This window comes from Hippoglossus stenolepis, chromosome 2 (genome assembly GCF_022539355.2).
Source record: "Hippoglossus stenolepis isolate QCI-W04-F060 chromosome 2, HSTE1.2, whole genome shotgun sequence".
NCBI classification, from domain to species: Eukaryota; Metazoa; Chordata; class Actinopteri; order Pleuronectiformes; family Pleuronectidae; genus Hippoglossus; species Hippoglossus stenolepis.
The window spans coordinates 20934774-20959963 of NC_061484.1; the positions used below are offsets into that span (position 1 = coordinate 20934774).

At 42.1% G+C, this 25190-nt stretch overlaps 2 protein-coding genes across 6 annotated transcripts in view; both read right to left on the reverse strand.

The window, feature by feature from the left end:
- fam13a (family with sequence similarity 13 member A) overlaps positions 1-5762 on the reverse strand; it is a 50317-nt gene extending 44555 nt beyond the window's left edge. The window contains exons 1-2 of one of the 5 annotated variants that reach the window (XM_035174025.2): positions 5425-5762; positions 1372-1567 (exon numbers count right to left, since the gene is read on the reverse strand). In XM_035174025.2, the coding sequence (XP_035029916.1) occupies positions 1372-1567; positions 5425-5451 (223 nt within the window). In that variant the 5' untranslated portion in view covers positions 5452-5762. The remainder of the gene's footprint in view (positions 1-1371; positions 1568-5424) is intronic. The other 4 variants (XM_035174052.2, XM_035174016.2, XM_035174044.2 and 1 more) reach the window with 4 other exon arrangements.
- Positions 5763-6399: 637 nt separating this feature from the next.
- zgc:154142 (uncharacterized protein LOC555481 homolog) lies at positions 6400-24788 on the reverse strand. Its single transcript, XM_035169933.2, has 26 exons — positions 24638-24788; positions 23603-23733; positions 22441-22534; positions 21362-21502; positions 21022-21119; positions 20107-20233; positions 18914-19165; positions 17281-17481; positions 16272-16412; positions 15203-15448; positions 14867-15052; positions 13788-13897; positions 13461-13561; positions 12906-13183; positions 12494-12657; positions 12204-12387; positions 11874-12092; positions 10954-11088; positions 10648-10869; positions 10328-10510; positions 9538-9650; positions 9355-9449; positions 8622-8911; positions 7917-8077; positions 6480-6665; positions 6400-6420 (listed from the first exon to the last, which is right to left on the reverse strand). Exons 1-26 carry the CDS (start codon positions 24786-24788, stop codon positions 6400-6402), a joined length of 4230 nt encoding a protein of 1409 aa, XP_035025824.2.
- Positions 24789-25190: the final 402 nt, after the last annotated feature.

Below are 25190 nucleotides of genomic sequence, written 5' to 3' on the forward strand. Positions count from 1 at the left end.
GATGATGTGAAAAATAAAAATACCAAAGACACATGCACTGGGTCATACACATACATCAGCGTGGCCTGTTTGTGTTTCTCATGCTGTTGTGGCAGCAAAAAAATTAACAAAAAAATGGTGGTGATGTGATGACTTGGGACTTGCATGGCTGCTTCTGCAACGGGCGCTCTGATGTTTACTGATATTGACGTAACTCATGATGGCTGCAGAAATGTTTCTGTCTGCCAATTTTCTGAGAAATGCATCCAAATGTAACTGGAGGCATTACATCATGCAGCAAAGTAATGACCCAAAACAAATGACTTCATCGGTGGAAGGTTGGTCTAGTCAATCTCATGGTCTTTACCCAATAGAACAACATTTCACCTCCAGAACCCATGTGGTCAAGACTGGAAGAGCATCACGCCATGGCAAATTTCTCTGTTCTTTTAATTTTGATCAACTAAAAAGGGGATAGTCTGATACAAAAGGTGCTGTGTCCTAAGCTATTTAACACATCTATATGTGAATATCAGGAAATAAAGAGCTGAAATTCTGACCTCTTTTAATCTTAGACCCAAATGTCTTATGTTTGTATGGGTTTACAGGCCAAAGGTGCCCAGACCAATATGGTGGACGTGTATATGTTTAGCCAATATATGTCTATAGTAAAAACTCTATACCACTGGGTTCTATTGAAAAGGGCCTGAAGTTTCTGTAAGCATGAGGAAAACAAGTTCTACCTTCATGTGCTGACATCTAGTGGTTAAACCGAATAACTACAGGGGGGAAAAGTAGGTCATAACAACATGTCCCCATGTTTTAGCTCTTTAACTGAAAACAGTACACATTTGTGTTGATTGTTTGATTGTAAGTTATAAATGTAAGTTATAAATGTTATTTATTGTTATTTATTTTTCTTCTTTTTATACCTTTTGCTAGTTTTATCCTAAGTCTTTTGTTTTATTGCTAACGTGTTCTTATTTATCTATTATATTTCATGTCTTTGATTTTATTGTAAAGCACTTTGAGCTGCATTTTATGTATGAAAGATGTTGTATAAATAAATGCATTATTATTATTATTATTATTATTATTATTATTATTATTATTATTATTGTGTTGAAATGCATTCTCTATAGTTTTGTATAGATTTTATCAAGTATATTTAGCTACAGGTCCAGTCACCAACAGATTTTTTTTTTTTACTTTACGTTTTTTTTATTTCTGGAGAATCTGAAAATCAATGAACTGTGACGGACACCTGGCAAGTTTCATTTGTCTACTAATACAATTTAATATTATACCGGAAACTGAACATATATGTCTGGAACTGTAAAATGAACACATACAAAATTATTAATGGAACACTATAAATGAGTTTCTCCTCACCATGTTTGTTGAGATGCTCCACCATCCTCTGCACCACCAGTGGCACCCCGTCCTCCACCAGACCCCTCTGTCGCAGCTCAAACAGGGACGCTCCAAACAGCTTGGTGTGCTTCGCTGCCACCATCCTGGGTCTCAGCATGGGTATCTGCACCATCTTCTTCATGTCTTCTTTAACCTGCACCGCCGTCTTGTTGTGCTGCACAGAGAAGAGCAGAGAGCAGCCGTCAGACACCGACACTGCGACCACAGACGGCAGTGATGGAAACCGCCATCAGGTTGGGGGAGACCCTGCTGAGACACCTGCACTGGAGGAGGGAGGCTCACTCTGCTCCATGGACGAAAAGTGTGTGTGTGTGTGGAGGGGATGCTGGGTTAAGCGTCTCTACGCATTGCCAGTCCACTTGAGGTACGGAGGGTGTTGAGAGCTGGGAGGCAGAACAAGAGGAGGGCTGGCCGTGCATGTGTTGCTACGACAAATATCAGGTTACCATGCAACACCTTTGGAACAAGGTATCGCCAGAGTGACACAGACACCTGCCTAAACACACAGTAACAGATCAGCAAAGACGTAGAAAAATAAATTAAAACACTGGAGTAAATTACATGTATCACAGAAAGATTGAGTAAATGTCCTTCCACCTGTGATGTGCTCTGTTTGCCAGGCTGAGCTGATTCCTCTCAGCCGACAAGAGCAGAGTCCAAGCACAAAGTGAAGGTGTTAATTCACCAGCTGTTTTCTGATCTGATAACCACTGGTAAGGCAAACAGTGCCACATGTTTCCTCAACCTCTAGAACACACTCACTTGTGGTGTGAACACTGAGCGTACACACACTCTGCCTGCACAAACACCATCCCCATCCACTGGAGCAACATAAGACAGATAAAGGTGAATTACCGATTTATTTCCCTACAGCATAATGTATTTCTGTCTGGTGCTAGTAGAAGCAGAGAAGACGCACAAACCAGAAGCAGCATTCGGACACTGTGAGGGGAGAGAGAAAAAAAAGACTTCCTGCGCTTTAAACCAACACAGATCCAGAGCAAGTTTAACTCCCGTAACCATGGATACAACTGCACCATGTGACATCCTGTCATTCCAGAGTTCACCACTTCAACTCAGTGAACTGGCCTGAATGAGAGGCCCTGATGATGATCTGCGGCCTGCACTGGTTTTACTGTGTCAGGAAGTGGGCGGTGAGGAAGAAGAAGTGCAGCTAAGTTTATTACCGCCGCAAAGGGGGTTAAGCTGTCATCTGCGTTTGTTTGTCACTTAGCTTTGCAGATTAAAAAAAAAAAATGTATTACTGGACAGATTAGGGGTAGATCGAGGATATTTTTCCACTCTCTTTAAGGGAAATTTTTGACATGTTCACCAATTTCCCAGAGAACAACCTTGTTAAAAACAAACATATTTAAGGAACTGATCTCTATGAGTTTGTGAAATCTGGTGCAGCTTGATTGAATTCATGGGGACTATTGGGCACTTGGAGGTATACGCTCTACTCAGTGCCATTCCAACTCCCTATGTGGCCAATTGCTAAGACAGAATAGGCATGAGCATGTGTCACACTCCGATCAGCTGATTAAAAAAAACCACCTCACAGATGGCGCTAAGATGGCTAAGAAGATCTGCGCCGTGGCAGATGCTTTAATACGACGTGCATCCTCCCTCATATGAGCATCGGAGGAGCTTTCCCAGGCGGTGAGATATGTGTTAATTGTGCCCGCTAATCCACTCCTCTCTGACAGGTGCATGGAAAAATATGCCGGTTGCACCTCCCCAGAGAGTGAGAAGATAATTATGTACACATGAATTTTGATTGTGGCTGCTTCATGCTTCCATGGCTGCCTGAGGAGCAGCAAAACTTAGTGGGCTGAACAGCACTGACATGTATTATGTTAATGGGGTAGACTGGTTAGATCCCCCTGAGTGAGGGGATATTAACAGTCAGTCTGAATAAAAGGTTTGGTGTTGAGAATTTTGGGCTGTTTTTATAGTAGAAGAGAAATCATCCTAAAATTTGAAGTCTGATAATGTCTTCATGATGTAGCAGGTCTGACTAAACGGCTTCTGTGATGTTAAAAAGGTTTTCTTTTCTTTTAAATAACCAAATCTTACAGCTTTTCATGCAGATGTGCAAACATACCATTTTTGGTAATAATGTTAATAGGTCACAGTTTAAGAGGCGATGGGTGAATCTTTCAAGGCTGGAAACTGGTTCCAATAGTTGAGCTAAGCTGGTCTGAGCTATACTGTAGGTTTGTCTGTTTCACTGGGATGGGCCTTAATGAACAGATGTCTCCTAAATCTGTCTTTACTATCATACACACACACACACACACACACACACACACACACACACACACACACACACACACACACACACACACACACACACACACACACACACACACAGTGATAAGTGATATTTAAAATGGGTTCAAGCCACATTTGACCTCTTCAAATGAGTCTTTCTGTCATAAGATAATTATACTTGTTTGCCCTTACATACATCCAAAACACTTAAAAGCTGATTTACTGTGGATATCATCAACACGCCCCAAACAGGAGTGGAACAACCAGAGAAACTGTGAGGGGGTAAATTCATAAACTGCATGAATATACTGTATAAGCCTTAATAAACAAAACGTGAAATAATGCAGAGTTTAAAGCAAAATATTATTTGAAAACATTAGATTTAACGGGTCAACAATCCAGGGAACATCCGCTTCATATTATAAGATAAAACTATATCTGGGGTAAGAGATCAAACCACAAAGCTCCTATAAAACCCTCAATGATAATATACTTGTATGTAAATGCTTCCTCAGTGACTGGTGCAGTGACGTGATGTGGCAGATGGTGCAGCCGGGGACTGTCTCGACTGTCAAGGATTCATTTCTCCTTGTTCGGTCTCCTGATGCAGCAACTCTGCACGTACGTGAGTTACAATTGAGAAAACGAGAAGAAATTAAATGGGAGGACTCATTTGCAGACAATACATGCAACCTGTGTCTGTGCTTGCGTGACAAAGCTGCAGTGTCGTGTGTGAAGCAAGGCAGCCAGGAAAGAAGGGAAACACACACTTGCAGAATCCATTTGCTGCTATTGTCTACCAGGACAGTCTGCTGCTGTGATTAGCCTAATAATCCTCATCCCCTCTCCCCTCCCCCGTCTCCAAAACATTCTCACACTTCAACCTCTGACAGTGAGAAAGAAACCTATTGTCAAGGGTCTACTGAGATGACGGCAGCTCCAGCTCCAGCCTGCTCCTACAATAAGAAGTGTCTTATAATAATCCATCTTTTCAAGTGTGAGGCCGAGACGCTTTTTTGGAACTTTTTCTCCTGTGAGTGGCCAAACAAAGTGTTTTTTAACATGTGTCTTTAACTTGCTGGTGAAGGGGACGGCAAGCCCAAGCATGTGCCCTCTACTCCCAACCCTCAGCACTCCCCCTCACCTCCCAGTCTCTCTCTCTCTACCTCTGTGGGTGGCCATTGAAGCAACTGGTAGCAAAAGCACCACAGGCACCAGAAGCAACAGCTGCACAGACCCTGCTCACAGAGACACTGACTTTTTAAAACATATATAAAACGTAGAGTGGTTGTAATCCTCATAAAGACACTTTCTGTCCATCGCTGTGGAGCCGGATCGAGGTTTATGGAAAAAATTACAGGTACAGACAAGAAACGTGAAGCCTACAGAAGGTTTCTGTTCCGTGTTTTCCCTCTTTTACTGTAGTACTGTTGTACAAAGACGTGGCACAGGCTGAGGAGAACGTTTTCTGTGTAGTTTTCACACCGGAATTCATGTATTTGTTTGGAAGTGTTACTTTAATGTAAAGAGGACAAGTTAGTTTTACAGCAGGGAGAAGAGAGGACGTGTTAAAAAGCTTTTCAGTGTCTTTACAGAACATACAACACGCATCACAGACAGAGTGTGTAGTCGACTGACACTGAACAGTTCTGTAATGCATTCTTTGGCCCTTAATCACAGGTTTGAATGGGAAGTTCTCTCTCAGCCAACTCAGGCTTTGTAGCTTGTACTCACACAGATGGTCAGAGCTCCAGCCCCCATCCTCCCATATAAAGAAAAACTCCTGCGAAGGCAAAGATGAGGGGAAAAAGCTGCTGCTGTCTTCCCTCTTCTTCTTACTCCTCCTCCTCCTCTTCCTCTGCTCACTCTGTGCCAGGACACAGTTGTGGAATTACCCCAGAGGTGGAAATCCCTTTCCCCTCAGAATTTGCCATCCAAACAATCCAAAAAACAACACACAGATAATCCACAACAGGAGAGCGTGTGGAGAAGAAGCGCTGTCATGTCACTACCGGCTGAGAGTAGACGGTCCAGCCCATGAGCACAGACTAAAAGAGCCTGCCTGTCTCTTTCTCTTTCTCCCTCTCTCTGTTCCCCCTCTCTCCTCCTGGGCTGAAATCTGAGCTCAGTTCTCCCATTGGCTGAGGCGCCCGGTCATGTGGTTAAAACCCAAAACTTTAAATCTGTGCCTGCAGGATTCCTCTGCCTGCAAATGAGGGAAGAGAGGAGGAGGGAGCGTGTGGCTCTGAGAGCTGGAGGGTTGGCTTGAAGCAACACAAACTCATGAATTATTAAAATTGCTGGAACATTATTTTAAACCAGTTCTCACTTTATTAGTTTTTATTATAATGGTTATTACAATGTAATTACCCACATATTCTTCATAAGTTTAACTCATACAACCATCATAACAATTCACATATAAACATCATAAATTACAGGAATAGAACAAAAGAAGCGCATTGGAAAATGTATAGTTTCAGTTAGTTATACACAAAACCTATTGCGATATTTGCCAAAAAATGTAATTGCTCATGATGTTTTTCTTTCTTTTACCTGTGAACTTTTAAAATATGAGAAATATCAGATATAATATTCAACTTGAGTTTTTCTGACACCATCTCCTCAGAGAACGACTTATAGTGAATCCCTGTCAATTAGCATGATACTTCGCAGTGTGCAGCAAAGAGTAATACTTAAAGGTGGATCTTAAGGGAAGAGGTACATGGTCTGGAGAAGCATACAAAAGTAAAAGAGGTTTAAATCTTTATTAAACGATAATATTATACTTTGCTGTCATATATAAACTTCTTGATGTTGTCATTGATCCAGTCACTGAAGGCAGACACGCGGGTGAATACAGACGGTTTCTTGTCTTTGATACAGCCCTGTGGTCCGAAGCTGACGATGCCGTGAACCTCCCAGGTGGTGTTGGCTCCAGCGGCCGTGCAGACGAAAGGACCCCCAGAGTCGCCCTGCAGGAAAACAGCAAAAGATTTACTGCACAGGTAAGAAGATGGGGACATTTGAAACTGACCACCGCTGGAGTCATCTTTGTGCCTGATTTGTAGAGGTAAAATATCCAGGCAGATTTTTCTGGAGGCCGTGGGAGATGAGCATTTCAGATTTAAGTTATTAACGTATTGATGTGATGCCTACGTGATTTCCTGTGTTTTAAGCTGAGAGGTGGTTTGATGAGAGTCAATGGACTGAAGAAGGATTGATTAATACTTGGATCTTCGCCTGATGGATTCAATGTTGTCATGAGGTCACCAAACAACGTTTTAAAACTCAAACGATCTCTGTCCACACAATCGTTTTGGATTTGTTGTCAGTTTTATTCCACGTCCATACTAAAACGCCTCAAAATGCATGTCACGTGACCTCGCGAACACTGGGCATGTGCAAATAGGTGTAATGGGAAGACATACAGTATATGTGCTATAGGCTATTGCTGGGGTCCTACACATGTGTCGCCAGAATAAGCACACCAGCTGTTAGCAAAGACAACAGGGTCAGCAACGCTTGTTATTGATCCTCCATGTTGTGTTCTACACTGGTTGTGTCTATGTCATAGTTTCCAAACTTCTCCATTAGTGCACATCCAGACGAAAACGCAGCCCCAGAGTTTTCAAACTAAAGCGGGGTCAGCAGTTTGGATAAACGTCTCAAAATTAATGGCTCTAAAACGCCAGAGTAGTGGGGCCACCAGACGAATCCGTAGCAGAGTTGATACGTTTTCAAACGAACATGTAGTGGTGTGGATGTCACCTGAAAGTCCTTCCAGAGAACGACCATGCTTGGGTTTCATAAAGTACAGAGATTTGATTCATCATATTGTGTCTTTAATTCTTCGCAGAAGGGTAACTTCTTCTACAAGGCAAATGTCAATGTTGTGTTTCCTAAAGCTCTACAGAAAAACCCCATCGGTGCTTCTTCTGAAGTGTTTTTCTAAATTTCTAATCCTCCTCGTGTCCTTGTCCTCGCTTGCATGGCTGCTCATGATGTCAAACAAATAATGTTCCTGTGTTCTCTTGTCCAATTATGTCTGAATACTGGGCAGCCATTTGCAATCAAGGCTGACTGGTCACAAACAAAACAGTATAGTTACATAACGGACAACACAATCATTAGAGGCCAGCTCGTTTATATAAGGAAAAGCATGATGGGAATTTCAGCAAACAAGTTTTTTGTGTGTCAGTTTTGTTCTGAATGTGTCCTCTCACCTGACAGGCTGACTTCAGCTCATCTGGAGACTCGTACCCAGCACAGATCATGGAGGGTCTGAGGGTGTCCGACCAGTAAGCAGGTTTACTGCAGGTCTGGAAGTCAACGATAGGAAGTGGGGCTTGATTCAGCTTCTTAGCCACTTGGGGAAACATTGAACCTGAGAAAGAAGAGAAAAAAACTGACATTTACAGTTCAATCCAATTTGCGTCCTGTGAACAACAAAACTTTAAGACACTCTGATATTTGCTTCAATATCCAGAATCAGGCCCAGCAAGTTCAACAGCAATGCTGAAGTGTAGATAAGTTACAAAGACTCAAAAAATATTAAATTTTCAACAAGGAAACTTTTAGAATTCTAAACCGACTTTGGTGTATACGTTAAAGCGGCAGCCCTTCTGGTTCAGGAAGCTGGGGGATCATGGGTAATATTCACCATTCAGTTTCAGTTCAGGGAGTGGGACTACGAAGTCAGAGCTCTGGTCAACACATTGATACATTTAGTTTTTTCTCTACATTAAAACCACCAGTACACTGAGCCCAGCAAATGTAATCACCATTTTTGGCTGCAGAGGGCACTGTAGCTCAGTAAAACTTAAATAGTGCTGCTTTAACACCTACTTCTACAATTAACATTATTATTGCAGTTGCGTTATAACTACAGTTCCTTTACAGGAAAAGGAAATGTGTGCGATCGCTTCTACCTTTCTCGTCTCCCCATCCGGTGACAATGCAGGACCTTCCGGCGGGCATCACAACCCCAGGTTCGGGCAGACAGACGGGGCTGATCTCCTTAGTCATATTGACAGGCTCAGCCAAATGCACCAGGGCGATGTCATTGGTGATGTCGCTTTTATCCTGCTCGTAGACAAAGCCCTTGTGCCGGATGATACCGTCCACCATGTAGCACTTCTGCGCTGAGGGAACATCCATGGAGGAGTTCATGTGGTGCTTCCCGAGACACATGCGCCATTGGGAGGGTATATTCAGTGGCCTGGAGCGAAGGTGAAGGAGAAAATCAGAACTTGTTTGACTTTTTGACTTTTGGCTACTGTACAAAAATTAATGAAAACAAGTGTTTCACTGGGCTGCAGCTTTTAAACCTTCAATTACCACTTTTTGTCAGCTGGGGGCAGCAGAAACCAGTCCTAACACATCCCCATTTATGTTGATGTTAAATTGTTAGTAAGAATATGCTTATTTAGACATCTGGTCACCGGACAAATGCAAGTTCTTTATTTTGCTCAGTTTTTGGTCTCTACCTCCTCCTGAGGGAAATATCTGCGCTAAGACCGACCAGACAGCTAAATAATGAGCTGCAACTTGTAACAAAGCTTTGTCATGATTCATTATTACAATAAAAATATCGATTATAGCTGCTTCAAAGAACAGCAGGTTTTTTTAAAATGGCATGTACTGTAGGTCTTTGTATCTTACTTCATGAAACAGTGAGCAGCCGTCAGGACCCACTCCTCGTGGATCAAAGAGCCTCCACAGCCGTGCATGTAAGGTATGGGAGGCACTATTGTAGCCTACGGAAAGAGAGAAATACATTTTTATTAAATAAAATATCTTCTTTATCGCTCTTCAGGCACCCAGAGATGCAGGAGTCGACGGTACCTGCATGGAGACTTGCCAGGGCCAGGAGTGTGGGACCGCCTCTACCCCATTGACCACCCTGGCTGTCGCTGTGTTGGGTTTCACCGCTGGGTTTCCACAGTCTTTCGGCCAGCCTGGCAAGAGAAAAGGTAGAATTCAGTTATCTATACATAATATATCAAATAGAATAATGGTTGGTTCGTTTGTAAGCAAGTTTATGGAAGAAATACTGGACGGATTACTAAAAAAATTGGTATAAGGATGTGGTATGGGTCACGGAAGAAGCCATTACTTTTATTCAAATCACTTTCATTAATAATGCAAGTTAGGGAGGCTTCTTTGACATTTTTAACCATTTTCACAGTGAATAATTCATAGATCTTGATGAAAAATATCAGGCCAATTAGGGACCTGATATCTATGAGTTTGTGCAATTTGATGCAGCTTGATTGAATTTCACTCCTTAAAATCCTGCATTTGACCAGCTAGGCCCCTGCTTCAAAATGATGATTTCATGCTGCCCAGTGGGTTTTAAGAGGTCAAGGAGGCTGATGGGCTCTTCTGAGTGCCATTCCAGTTTTTTAATTTGACTAGGGGCTAATAAAAGCAGAAGTGTCAAATAAAAACAGGTGAAACTGTCCTATCACAGGTACAGTTATAGTTCCTGGTGGATACAGATCCTGCAGCTGTTTATTTTATATGAAGTGATCTAAAACAAAAAACGTGTAGAAACAGTGAACCGCCACATGAGAACACACAACCCACATCAGAGACACAGGGCTGCTGTGAGATGGACCAGTCCAACACTTACTGATTGTGATACTGTCCCATGGGTTGGGAGGTGGAGGAGGTAATGTTGGGATAACACTGGGGTCTGTGGTCCAGTAAGCACGGAAACCCTGCTGCTGATTAGCTCCGTTACTAAGGAAGCGAATGACGACCACGTTGCCGGGGATGGTCATGGTGGATGGAGGGCTGAAGCCACAGAATCGTCCTGCAGAACAGAGAAATATCTAAAGTTTCTGCATCACTGTTTCTACAGCAAACTGAAAGCAACATCTCAGACAATGATTACACGGACCTGAACAGAAAATACTTAGAAATGGACATAATTGAAGTTTAAGCACAAACCTGACGATGCCATGCTTTCTCCACTGAAGACCTCCACATAGTCCATACAGTTTCCTAAAGCGTTTATGGCCTGCAGCTCGAAGTGAGTGAAGGCTACATGGACACTCTTCGCTGAAGGAATGGTGATACGCCACGTGCACACAGACTGGGCCTGGTAGTGACCGGGCCAGTTAGGAGAGGTGATTTCACCCTGAGCACTGCTGAAGCTTCCTCCACAAGGAGCTGTGTGTGTAGGAGAGAACAAAATGTTCATTTTTGCCCGGAGGTTATTCCCTCAGTGTCCTGCACTTTTTCCTCCTGTCTTACCCACTGTGGGGTCCACTGCTCTCCAGGTGGCCATGAAGCCCGTGTCCACCACCTTGTCGTTGGAGGAGAAGGAGATGTGAAGGGTTTCTCCATCGCTCACCAGGTCTTTGGGGGGCACATGGCTGCAGAAGGTGCCTGAGGAGAGGTGAACATCAACAAGTCCTGGTCTGACCAACATTTAATGAATCTTCACATTGTGGTTGTCATATAACCTTGACAAATATTTTTATTATTAAAATGTTTGCCGAGTCATTATTTTGTAATACATTTTTTCACATTCTTAATAGAGAGATCGTGAAAAAGATATTTCTAATTGATTATTTGATCTTAAATATTGAGTTGACTTAAATAAATGTGAAGATATGCATTTGTATTTTGTGGATTCCTTAGCAGAGTTATAATTATTATAGTAAAATGGCGCCTCCCTAGTGGCCGTTGCAGCAGCTCTCGCTCACTCCCTTTTCTCTCTAACTTTGTCCTTTTTCGTTCTTTCTTAATCTGTTTCGTCTGTTTTTGTTCTCTATATATTTCTTATATTCCTTAACCTTAAGTATTGCATGTTACTTATTACTTGCTGATGTCCTTTTGACTCTTGCTGCTGTAACACTGCAAATTGTGGGACTAATAAAGGACGTTTTATCTTATCTTATCTTACTCATATCCTATCCTATATTTTTCTAGTTAATGCTTGTTGGTGTTTTGATAAGTGGACGTGTTTTTCTGGCCTCGGGAGATAATTGTCTTGACCTCCATCTGTTATAAATGGCTGTCAGGTCTGTTGGCAGTCATCTCCTGTCATCTCTCATTGGAGCTATGAGTCTGACACTTTATTGTGAGATGACATTTACACAAAATAAAAATCTTATCAAATGAGAAAAAATCGTTATCAGCTGGAGAGTAAAAAGAAAACAGTCACATACCGAGAGTTCCTAATCGGTCCGAGAGGCTGACTTTGTCATTCAAGCACAGCGGACTCTCCTCCAGGGAGAAATTGTGGAAATGGAGGTGGACCAATTTGCCGGCAGGCGCCCGGATGTTCCACTGGCAGTGGGCTTTGTTGCTGTAGGTGCCAGGGTAACCCATAGAGGAAATGGTGCCACCTGTGCCAGTCAAGTCCTTTGCCCCTCCACAGCCAGATGCTACACAAGGAGGACAGAGGGTGAAAACCAGTGAGAGAAAAAAAACATCTGACTTGTGCCATATTTAGTTTTTGAGCAAAGTGGGTCATTTCAGAGCAGCTGGATTCGTACTGTGTTTATTGTACATGTCTCTGCGGATGGCATTTTGGATCCAGGGGAGGTAGGCGGAGGAGCGAGTGAACACAGAGGGTTTCTTATTCATGATGCATCCAATTGGGCCGAAACTGGTGATACCGTGAATTTCCCAAGGGCCGCCAGCGGTATCCTGGCACACGAGAGGACCACCTGAATCTCCCTGTAAGCCAAAGTCATGAAACGGCATCAAAAACCCCATCAGCATTTTTCAAGGTGAAATCTGAATGCTATGCAACAAGTGTTATCTATGTGTTGTCTTACGTTACCTGGCAGACAGACTTGAGCTCATCAGGCAGGGTGTAACCGCAGCAGATCATGGAGCTCTTGACCTGGAACCACCAGTAATCCATCCGCTTGCAGGTGTCGTACGGCACGACGGGCAAGGCCACCTGGTTAAGGGCCTCCGCAACTTTAGCATTAAGTGAATCGCCTGAAAAAGGGAAAGAACTTAAGTTTGATTCCCTGAGGAGCATAAACACTGGAGGTAATTTACACAGTAAGTCCCGTAGAGGGTGTGCAATCTGTAAAACTATTTCATGGCAGGTGTCTCCTGGGGTGGTGTATTACTGTATCATCTCAAGGAATAAAATATAAAAGGTAAAGTTATAAGTAATAATAAAAAAGGTAGTTTTATTTATTTAGAAATATAACCATACAAATGTTAACCTCAAACCTCACCGGTCTCATCTCCCCAGCCGGTGGCGTAGCACATCTTGTTCTTGGGCAGGACCTCTTCCTCGGAGGGAAGGCAAGCGTACGAGATCTCACTGCTGGCCACCGCCTCCCCGTCCAGCCTGACCAGGGCGATGTCAAACTCCACCGTGGGCACCGTGGGATACTTGAAGCCCTCGTGGCGATAGATGCCCGACACATTGAAGCAGCGTTCGCTCGGCTCTGTGTAGGTCAGGTTGTGTTTGCCGAGGCACATCCGCCAACGCTGCAGCTCATCGGCATAGCTGGACAGGGAATCAGCAGAGGGATCAATCACAATGACTCACAGTTTACAGCAACTGCATCATAATGAATCAGTTGATGGGATATTCTGTCATTTATAGGAAAAAAATCGGGAATATTTAGGGGACTGATATTTATGAGTGTGTGCAATTTGGTGCAGATTCTGATACAAATCTGGATCTAGTGGACTTAAATGTGATTTCATAAGGAGACTGTTCTAGAGGTACGAGCTCTAGTTCTACATGCATTGATGTGAAGATGGTGAAACGGAGCATTTACTTTATGAAGCAGTGGGCTGCTGTGAGAACCCAGTTCTTATGGATGATTGTTCCACCACAGGTGTGGAAGAATGTAGGTTCTGGACGACTGGCAGGCCACACCTGAAACACACACACACACACACACACACACACACACACACACACACACACACACACACACACACACACACACACACACACACACACACACACACACACACACACACACACACACACACCAATCAGATTTCCGCTGAGGCTGCCCCTGGCCCTGCCCCTCCGTACTTGGATGTAATCGTTTCTATCTTCATGTGACTGTTCATTGTTCATGAGGGAAGAGTCTCACCTGCATGGACACCTGCCAGGGCCATGAGTGAGCTTTGGCTGGCTCTCCGTTCACGATGCGAGACATAACAGTCGGAGGGATGGCCGGTTTGCCACATGTAACGGGCCAGTCTGGGAAATGAGATGGAGACCACTGTCAAACAGCTGGTTGTCTGATCACGTGTACATTTGTTTGCGGTTAGTGTTTGTTTAAACAAAGCCTGAATATACAATATGAATCTGCAGCTAACAGATAACAAGAGCTCGTATTCTCAGTCCTTGCCTCTGCTGCTCTCGTTTGTATTTTTCTAAGCATCATTTTCTAATCACGCCAGGTTTTTGGTTGTCACACACAATAGGTCCTGAATTGGACTCAAACTACTTGACATCACATGAATAAAGATATACATTTCTATCTGTCATCCAACATAAGACATCTGCATCCTACATTTTCTTATATTATCTCTTCTCCACCTCTGGTCAGAGCCTGGGTGAGGGGAAAAAAAACAGACACTGCAAGCTCTATTTCAGCAATTAGCTCGACAGAGGCCTGAGCCGCCAGGGGCTCATCGCAGAGGTGAAGAATGGGAATCGGGTGACAGCCGGGAGAATACGTTATATTCCCTGCACACCAAATCACCTTGTGCACATCTGGGAGGAGGAGCAAGGAGGATATGGGGGAGGTGAGTGTGAATGAGGAGTGAGGAAGAGAGGATGCATGAATTACATAAAGAAAAGGCAGGCCTCTGCTACTGTTGGTCTGGTGACAGGACAACACTGCTCTCCTAACATGAGCTGCAGAGATGTGTAAATCAAGGAATCCAAAATACTAAATGTAAAGCTGCATCACACATGTAATAAAAATATATCCTTTATATCTCTTATGGATATTTATATCTCTTATGGCACATAAACGGCAAAGCAGAAAACATTATCTACACTATCGTAAATTGCAAATGTATGAAATCTGGTCATATTTAGGACGAGTAAAGTTTTAAGGAAGTTGGAACCAGCCAGTGAGGCCCTTTTTTTCTTCTCTACTCTCTCTACTAAAACAACTTTGTGTCATTCAACTAACCAGTTGATTGATTGATACTTTACCTATGGTGATCTTGTCCCAGGGGTTGGGCTGAGCAGGTGGCTCAGTGGGAGCAGGCAGACTGGGGTTTGTACTCCAGTGCGCCCTGAAGCCTTTGGCCTCAGTGAACAAGTCTGAGTGGAAACGAACCACCAGCCTGTTGCCCCTTGTCTGAATGGTTTGAGGCAATGTGGTCCCACAGAAAGGACCTGGAACACAGATACAGAGGATCTATCCTTCTCTGTTACACTGATCCTGGAAATGATACAGCTAAAACCTTAAATTTGTTTAATTTAATCTATTTGATTTTTGATTTTGATTTTGAGGCAACTGACCATAATTCAGGCGAACCAACTCACCGTGCTTCTGAATCAGCTCATTGGTGGCACCATCGAGGTCGTACACTACGATGTTGTCGAAGCATTTGGACGAGATGAAATCTTTGGCTTCTAGGTCAAAGTCAGTGAACGTCAGAGTGATATTTTTCCTCTGAGGCAGAGCGATGTTCCACATGCACTCAGAGTTGGCCTTGTAGTTCATAGGCCAGTTCTGGGACTTGATGACACCGGTTTCCACTTTGGAAGAAACGCCACAGCCCTGGATTTCTGGAACAGGAAGAGAGAGTGATCGAGATGCTGCACAAGATGCACGGTCGGAACAGATAAGTTTGGAAAAGCTACAGTATCTGACTGTGATAAGAGAGAGTCTTCAGGAGTAAAATGTACAATCTCACCATGATAAAAATGTAAATATAAGATGAGGTGTGTTCGACAAGATGCAGGACACTGTAGCCGACTGAAATTATTTCTGGGTAAACATTAATTTATTAAGTCCAATACTATACGTGTATCATTTCTCTTTTTTTTGTAAAAAAAATGCTGTAATATGGATATAAACCTTTGTTTTTTTTCTTTTAAGAAAGGCTATTTCGAACACACTTAGTTTAATTGGGACTGTGGCTATTGTGTTTGTATATATTCTGTGCTGTGTTTCTGTTTTTCAGGGGGCTGAGTTTTCCTTTTTTATTCTGTTTTTGTCTTTAGATTTTTGCTGATTATCTCTATCTAAGTACAAAGCAGGACTTTTACTTGTAAGAGAGTATTTCCCCTTTGTTATATTACTATTCTCACATGTTAGGTCAAGTCTCCCTCTGGCCTGATAGTGATGATAAAGAAACAGATAAAGGTAGTTTTATCTTTATGCTTCAAACTGTACTCTGATCTGTGCTCAGGCACAGTTCACACTTCTTATGCAACAATGTTTCTGCTTTTAGAAATATATGTAAGAGGAGCAAGATGTTTTATGGTTCATCTGAACACGGTGCTGAGTGTGTGTGTGTGTGTGTGTGTGTGTGTGTGTGTGTGTGTGTGTGTGTGTGTGTGTGTGTGTGTGTGTGTGTGTGTGTGTGTGTGTGTCAGTCCTCTGTACCTGTGATATCCTCAGGATGCACAGCCTCCCACTTGGCGGAGAATCCTCGGTCTGTGAGGCGACTGTCGGACTGGAAGGTGACAGATATTGTTTCGCTGGCACTGACCACCACTGGGGGGAGGATGTGGCCGCAGTGTGTGCCTGGAAATGAGGGGAGGGAGGGGGTGAGGAGAGTTGAGCGAGGGATGAAGATTCAAAGATGCATTTAAACACTAAAATACAATATGGTAAAATAAAACTGTGCGAGTGGGTGTTCCCATCTTATTCATTTGAAGAATGAGATTATTATACAGTGACAAAGTCTCTATTTGGAGAAGGGATGGATGGATTGACAAAACACTGGTCTTCATTGTTGTTTTTCATCATTCACAGACCTTACCCATGTGTTTACTAGTGTAACCATGATGAAGGTCCACTAACCTTATGGAAGTTCTTATTTTAAAGAAGAACATTTCCTAAAGCTTAGCAAATTTGTTTTGTGGTCTTTTTTAAAAAAAAATGTCTTCAACATTGCGAGGTGTTTTTAACTTTTCTGTTGAGTTCTCAGAAAATAATTCATGGATCATGATGATGGGGACTGATATTTATGAATGTGCGCAAATTGGTGTAAATAAATAAAAATCTGGATCGAGTGAATGTGGTTTCATAATGGGACTGTCGGGCCCTGCTTTTCTAGTTGCTCATGAATTCAAGTTTTTATTTGTAAGGACGCCTTGTTATTTGTTTCTCCCTGAGCGTGCACCTGCACCTCAGCCCTTCAGTCCTTGAGAACTCAGCAATAGATAAACCTATATCAGCTGCCCTGCAGTTTTACAGCAGGCTGTGGATTCTGAGCTGAACTGTATGTGACCTGACTGATGGAGCAGATACAGTGATGATATTCTGAGATTATCTTAAAATGTGTTCAGGAGTCAGACAGCAAGTTAAAGGCTTTAACAAATCTGAATAAAATGTATCTAACAAAAATAAGCAGTAGTGTACAAGAGTGAACGTTTAGGTTGTGGCTCACCCAGAACACTGTAATCATCTGAGATGACCAGTTTGTCCTCTTTGCATTGTCCAGGCTCTCCTGTGATGGCCAGGTCAGTGAACTGCAGTTTGACCAGCAGTCCTTTGGACACGGATATCTTCCACGAGCTGTTCTGATGAGCAGGATATGGATTTGGGAAACCTGGGGACTGGATCACTCCTCTGCGCCCAGAGTTTACTCCTGCCCAATAACAATAGAAGACGTAACATAAAAAAAACAAAATCTTTTCTGTCTTTCTTTTATCATATTCAAAACTCATAATGCAAATTGTGTTGTTAGAAGACGGGAGGCTAGATTTAAATGTTTTCTGTGTGTGTGGATTTTTCGGACCAATTTGCTTTGATACAAAACTGCCCCATGCACAAGTCCAGTAGTTTGTACCTTCACTGACCACTGGAGAGAACCAGTCTGTAGCTAACACACCATTGTATAGTCAAGCCTCAGGGGGGATCTCCCCACGCCTACGCACAGAGCAACCTGCATTCATCCTTATTCAATAGCTGTCACCTGATTAGAGCTCTCTGTGCACAGAGAACCGCAGCTGGAGGCATTACTGGGATGTGAGGTGAAAAACAAGCTGAGGTAACAAACCTCAAAGATAATGTGGGAACACTGATAATGAAATGGTCAATTTTGAGACAAAACCTTAAAGGTTCGGTGTGTAAGATTTAGGTGAAAGGGATCTATTGGCAGAAATTTAATATAAAATAATGCTAGTGAGGTTTTCACTCTAAATTTAATTGTTGTTTTCTTTACCCTCGAATGCCCTTTATAAAATATAAACCCTTTATATTTAAATACTTAATATTTACATCTGGAGCGGGTCCTCTCTATGGAGGCAGCCATGTTTTTTTTCAGTAGCCCAAACTGGACAAACTAAACCTTTTGAGTTTTTACGACAACCGAAGGGGGAGGTGAGGGGTATTCAGCTGCAACATGAAACTTCACCACGAGATGTCACTAAATTCTACACACTGAACCTTTAAATCTGCATATTTCACACTGGGTTTGACAAGTTCAGGTTACAGGTACAATCAAGTTAAATTAAATACTATTTAAGACCATAAGGAATTAAGCTTAAGACATAAACACAACATTACAAACTATGGATCCCGTCAAAAATTTCTAAGCAAAAAAATATAACTAATTTTAAAATCTGACTGAAGTTGTGTTAAATGAACTATAAAAAACTATTATATCATTTATTAACATATTTATTCTAACAATGAAATTTGACACTTTTTTAGATTTTTGGAAACCAAACTGAAACTCTGTACAAATGAAAGGTATCAAAGCTGTGTTCACTTGTTTATGAAAATCTTTTGTTTTTCAATAACTGAGAAACAACAATTTGGGAGATACAAGCACCAAAGACAGCTGGTTCATCTGCATGGACCTTGATACGTTTACTTTTAGTGAGGCAGTTATATCTGATGTTACATATATTTAATGAAATCAAAATGGAGACATGCAGGAGAAGGTAAGATGCCTGAAAAAGAAAAGTGAGCCGACCTGTGGAATAGGATAATGAGTAAGATCCACGTTTACTGGATTATTTTAAGTAAATGAGGGAGAAGATGAAAGGGAAAAGTCGGTTTGGGGAGAAACGTACCTGAGGATGTAGGAGGTGGAGTGGGTCGTGCTGTGGTGGGTCGTGCTGTGGTGGGTCGTGCTGTGGTGGGTCTGGGTGTAGCTGTGGGTGTGGGTTTTGTTGTGGTGGGAACAACAACAGGTGGAAGACTGGACTTTGTGTAAGTAGCTTTGAATCCTTTTGAAGTCCAAGTGTTGTCGGATTTGAAGCGGACCACCATCGTGTTGCTGCTGGACTCCACCGGCTTCGGCATCTTTCCTCCACAGTATTTACCTTTAATGGAGGATAAAGTTCATGCTAAACGGTGACAAACATTCACAGAGGTTTGCACAATGACAACTTCATCCTAAAATTTCACTTTTAAACACGGGGGTGTAATTTCAAGGTGGAGGGGCGACACATGTCCCTCTCTTTCTAAATCCTGCTCCTATTTCCTGTATTGCAACCTCATATCTATATGCAACGATTTAGTCTTTCATGTACTCTACTGTTATGATTATTGGGTTTATAATTAAACTATAATCTGCTTATCATTTAGCTATAAAGCTTTGAATTGCATGTGAACGGTGCTGTACACATGACTTTGAAAGATAGACAGATGGTAAATGAATATTATTTAAAGATAAGGCAGCATAGGTGTGGTCTTTGTCATAAAGACAGTATTTGAGATATAGTTTAAAGTATGTGGTCTTTTTTTTAAACTGGCATTACATTATTTTTAATAACACAATGAATATAAAAACAATTTTAACATCTAATTTATATTTGTTTGACTGATAAAATAGACACAATTCCGATATTTCTTTTCCTCTTTTGATCATTTGTATTTTTGTGAAACCAAACCCATGTTCTTGTTTAGATAATTGACAGTAATACAATAGATCAGCCATGCCACTTTAAAGATTCAGTCTTTGCAGACAGATCTAAATTAATTAAGTTTAAAATAGACTCCAGAAGCTCGGTCTATTAAGTAACTCCTCAAACTTTTAATTGAGCTCATCTTTTATTCATGGCCCCACATAGTTGACATTGTTAATGTGGAACAAAGCCCACAGTCTGCTCTGAATCCTCACATTTTCCTTTGCTGTATAATTACACATCCAGCTTTGAAATAAACTGTTTCAAACACCCTCTTCCTCATCACGCACAGTGTATGAAGACTATTTGGAAGTAGTTTCTTTTCCCTGTTCCTCTGATGCACTTGTCTTGCTTACCCATTAAAGAAGAGCCAGCCTTGTGGCCGTCATAGACCTGAACGAAGTCTGCACAGGCCTCAGGGACCAGGTCGAAGGAGGTAAATGTCAGTCGGACCCTTTCGCCCTCAGGCACTGTGATCTTCCACTGATCAACACACAAGCACAGCACAAACACACTCATCCCAATGAATTCTACCAGCACAGACAGATTTTCACATAGAATATTCCCATTAAATCACAGTTAAAGACAGCAAATGACCACACCCACTGCGAACAGATTATCCTGAGAGAAATATCAGGCTTTTTAACTGCTGAACCTCATCGATAAAACAGATGAAAAGAGCTTTCTGCTGCGTTTGGAAATTATACTAATGTTAACAATGACAGTAAAACGAAACAATAAAATGGCAGTATTTTTTTTATTGTAGCTCTGCATTTGGACTCCACCGAATCCTGAGAGAAATATGCGGCTATTTGGCTGCTAAACCTGATTGCTAACTGGTTCTGTCTGTTTTTAGGTGCTGGGCAGGTAACGTATATTTTTATCAGCGCTTTTAGCTGAAAACAGCATCAAAGTTGATGTTAGAAAGTACAAAAATAATAAGAAAAAAAAACCTTGGTGATAAAACAGATGAAAAGAGCTGTCTGGAAATTATGACAGAACTCAAAACTAAGAAAAATGCTTCATTAAAACCGAGGGGAACTTTAGAGTCAGGTGAGAAATATCATTGGGTTCCTCCTTCTAGATATAAACATGTGATCTGCTGTAATATGAACACACAAATAATGGAAATAATGGTAACGCATGACATACATCAACCGAACATCCTTAGATAAAGGTCAGTGATGCTTCATCTGATGTTGAAAACCTCCTTGTGAATAACTGTCCCCATGTCGCAGCCACACGTGAGCTGCTCATGTGTGTTGCAGTACCTGGTATAAAGCTGCGTTCAGGTAGTTCTTCTCAGGGAAGTGAGGGGTCATCAGATCCCCCTGGTCACCTTGGAGAAAGCCACCGGCTCCGGCTATTTCTAGCAGCAGGGATGAAAAAACACTTCAGCTCCACAAGGATACCTGCAATATATCCCCTCACCCTCCACTCACACCCACCCTATTTTCATTTCCCTTATCGTAGCCCCCTCTTCATCCAGCACCCGTCCCCGTACAACACTCCCTTTCTAGGTCAATCATGTACTCTGAGACAGACCTCCGGCATTATGTCGGAGTCCACCGCAATTTTCTTGCTAAAATGGATTTGCAGTTATCATCTTACCGGCTGTGAGCTCTGGAGCCACGGCTTTGTAATGAGCCTTGAATCCTTGGTCTGTCTTTCTGTCATTGGTGTCGAAGTAGACCGTCAGGCGGTTTGTCAGTGACACCACCGGCTGTGGTTTGGTGTAGCCACAGTATTTACCTACAAACGCCACAGAAATGGTGCACAAAGAGAGGTGCAATTAAAAGAAGAGCTAATTGTGCAAACTGGAAATTAGAGAAAAAACTGAGGCCGTTCATTACAGAGGTGGAGCCATGATCTGATGGACTGTGTTTAAATCAACCACTCAGAACGCTGTGCAGTAGAAGTCGCATTAATCCATTCACACATGCATTCACACAGCACTACTATACGGCACACTTGGGGGCTCGGTATCTTGCCCAAGAACACTTTGGAATGAAAGCTTTTCTACTTTGCCAGAGATCGAATGGACGACCCTCTACCTCCTGAGCCAGAGCCAGAAGTTGAAAGTTAGTTGGTGGTAGAATCTGAATATTTCTTGTTGTAAAGTCAATCAAATTAACACAAAGGGACACAAAGAAGACTACAAAGAGATGCAAAATATGTATGAAGACACATAAAGTGGTGTGGCTGCGTCATTTAGAATCATTTTACATTTCTTTTAGTCCAAGTCTTTTCCGAATCGAATCGAAGTCTTAACACATTTTTCCCAAGTGTGCTTGCCTTCAGTACTTAGGTCAGGCCGGCCACTGGTTAAGTTGCTTCTAAGGCAGCAGTAGAGAACCCAAGATGTGGCACACATTATAAAAAAATCATCCAAACAACTTGAAAAGCAGCATGTTTGTGAAGTAAGTACACTGCTGTAAGCCCTGCAGCCTGGTTGGAGAGTGTGTTAAGTGGAGCAGTGTGCAGTGGACCAGCGGGAGTCTGCCCGTGGCTGGATGGACTGATTTGGGCATGTCAACTAAGTTCAATCCCCTTAGCGGAGGGAGTTGGTATGTGCATGTTATACTTGCTTCTACTCTATCTATCTATCTATCTATCTATCTATCTATCTATCTATCTTAATCTATGTCTTTTCCTCCGTTTGAAGGTTTCAGTGAAGGTGAGGTTTTTACCAATGATTCCCAGAGAGTCTCTCAGTGTGACGAAGTCGCTCGTGCAGAGCATCGTCTCCTCCAAAGAAAACCCCTCAAACCACACGTGGATCACCTGCAAAGAGATGTGCAGAGGTGTTTAATTTCTCTCTCTTACATTTGAGACAGATACATTGCAGACAGAGGAAGGCAAAGGAAAGACAGACACCTGCAGAGACGCAGGGAGAGGAGCAGGAAGGCAGTCGTGCAAAAAAAAAAGACAGAGGCATCAAGGGTTTTGTTTTCCTCCTGTCGGTGTGGGGAGAAGAGCGGAGGAAAATGGAGGAGACAAGGCGGCCATCTGTCTGCAAACGCTGCTGCTGCATTCATCCCAGCTGCCCTCCACTGCTTTGGCCTCAGACTCTGTCCTCAACTGTGGCTTGATACGTTCTACTGTGAAGGATCAGGTCTGAGATCTGAGTCATGACGGAACTCTTTTCATCTGTGCAGAAAGTGGTTTTAACGAGGAAAATCACCCAAGATCAATCCTTGAATAATTTTTGACAGTCACTTTCTTCTCGTGTCATACACTGTAGATATAAAAAAATAACAAAATCAGTTTTTACATTCTGATATTTATACCCTTCTACCATTTAGTTATTATATATGTTGATAGTCAATCTTTGAAGATTACAGTTATTTGGATGATGAAGATAAAAGTGTTAAATTTGATCATGGTATTGTTGCTGTTAGATGTATAAGTTCTGTTGTTGTTATTTGTTATTTTAACATTTATCATTTAACCCAAATATGCTTTGAAACGTATCTCAATATCGCTTGTCTGTTTTCTTTTTATTTGTTAAAAACTACATTTTGTATAAGTCAGGTGAAAGTGGAAAGTTTTTTGTTCGCCTATTCATAAACAGCATCATGCTCAGGCCTTGTTTCATATCCTTGAATGAACAAATACGCTATTGACTTGCTTATATTGGGCTGGTCCACGGAATACAGTGAGTAAATGTTATTAGGGGTCATCAACCAAATACGCTACCACTCCTTGAATAATGGAAACATCTACTCTACACTCGCTAAATATTCTTTCTGCTCTTACAATAAAGCCGTTGAGCAGTTTAAAGAACAAATCGTAACGTTCGATTGCAAGAGGTCACTGGTTTGAAGGAACCGTAATGATGGTCCATGTCACCTTGTCAGGATCCACTGTGATGTGCCAGGTGCAGCTCTTGCCATTGTCGTAGCTGTTGGGGTAGTTCCAGCTGCTGAAGGTGCCCGACTCTCCGGACAGCTCCTGAGAACCTCCACAGCCCGAGTGCAGCTCTGGAAATGTAGGACCATGGACGACATTATTACTTTATAGGAAACGTTGCAAAATAAACCTTGTTTTAACAGCAGCTTGTACTGGTGCCAACACATCTGACGACCAGATCAGACACAGAATCACACAATTTTAGTATTATTCCATTGTATTTTTGTTTTGTTATTCAATTGTATGTGAATAGATTCTTGTTCCCCAAAATCTAAACTAAGAGTCAACAGCTAGCGGCTCCGTGAGATTATACTGCCAATCGGTACTTTGAGCTAAATGCTACGGCAGTCTAGCATAGCGCTTAGCACAAATAACAACTGAGGCTGATTGGGAATATCACTAGTTAAGCAGCTATTTGAAGTATTGGACAATGACCTGATGATGGCGCTAGAGGAAAAGTGGGAAGGTCAACAATTGAATCTAAGAAAAACATGACTGTAGTCAGTACCATCATATCAGATACACAATCCTACAAGGTCAGATTTATTATATATATATATATGCCAGTAATCATTTGCCAGTAAAGTTATAACAAATCACCTTCTGTATTCCAGACATCTGACATTGTCATAGATGAAATCAGACTGCAGGTTGAATATTACCACAAATATTTCAGTGTTGCTCAACAGATTATATATCAACATTTCTCACTGTCTTGTTTTGTAGTATTTTCCCACAACTACTTATTTTTCATGAGAAATGATTACAATCACAATATTCTGTACTATGTACTGTGTACATGTACATGTATAAGAATTGTCTTTTGACCAAAGATTATTGTTCAACTGAGTTTAATTTATTATTTTAAGATCTGATCTGAGTTGGATTATGCAGTTAAAAGTGAGCAATTTAACCGAACAGGTATCAAATCAACAATATTGACAGTATTGTTGATTGTTGAGTACACACTCTCACCTTCTATATCAGTGGAAGAATCGGCTTTATCCGTGAAGTAGATGACCACCAGGCCGATGCAGGCGCCGGTCATGGCCACAAAGAGAAATATCAAACATTTTTCCAAGGTGCTCAAACCCTTGGACTGACGACGGCCCTTCTCCACATCCATTTCTGTCGCTGTGGAGGAGACGCACCAGACTGCGGCTCGTCCAACAACTCAGCAGCTTACTACGGACACGAGGAGAGCCAGTCACATCTGAACTTTAACAGCACACGTGAACCTTGAGCTCGCTCTGATCGTGGAAGAGCAGCACACCAGCCGGAGCGGGATGGATGGGACTGAGCCATAAATCACACAGTATCATAACGATAAGTTAATGAGTGTTGATATCGCTGGTGTCACAGTAAAGGGGACATAAGGATTATCTTTTAGAGGAACTGATTGATATGGAAGGAAAAAACTCTTGACCTGTCATACAGATCAGCTTGTTTTACTTATCAACCGCGGCATAAACGTTTCATATCGCCGTCAAAAATATAACTCAATATAATTTATGGGGTTGACTCTATT

What these genes read in the sequence shown, in the direction of transcription:
- zgc:154142 (XM_035169933.2), bottom strand. Translation starts at nt 24,788, where the DNA reads ATGGATGTGGAGAAGGGCCGTCGTCAGTCCAAGGGTTTGAGCACCTTG. An exon ending in TGAGCTGATTCAGAAGCACG is followed by an intron (nt 15,053 to 15,202) that starts GTGAGTTGGTTC and finishes TCTGTGTTCCAG; the next exon opens with GTCCTTTCTGTGGGACCACA. An exon ending in ATGGGACAGTATCACAATCA is followed by an intron (nt 9,651 to 10,327) that starts GTAAGTGTTGGA and finishes TTCTCTTGCCAG; the next exon opens with GCTGGCCGAAAGACTGTGGA.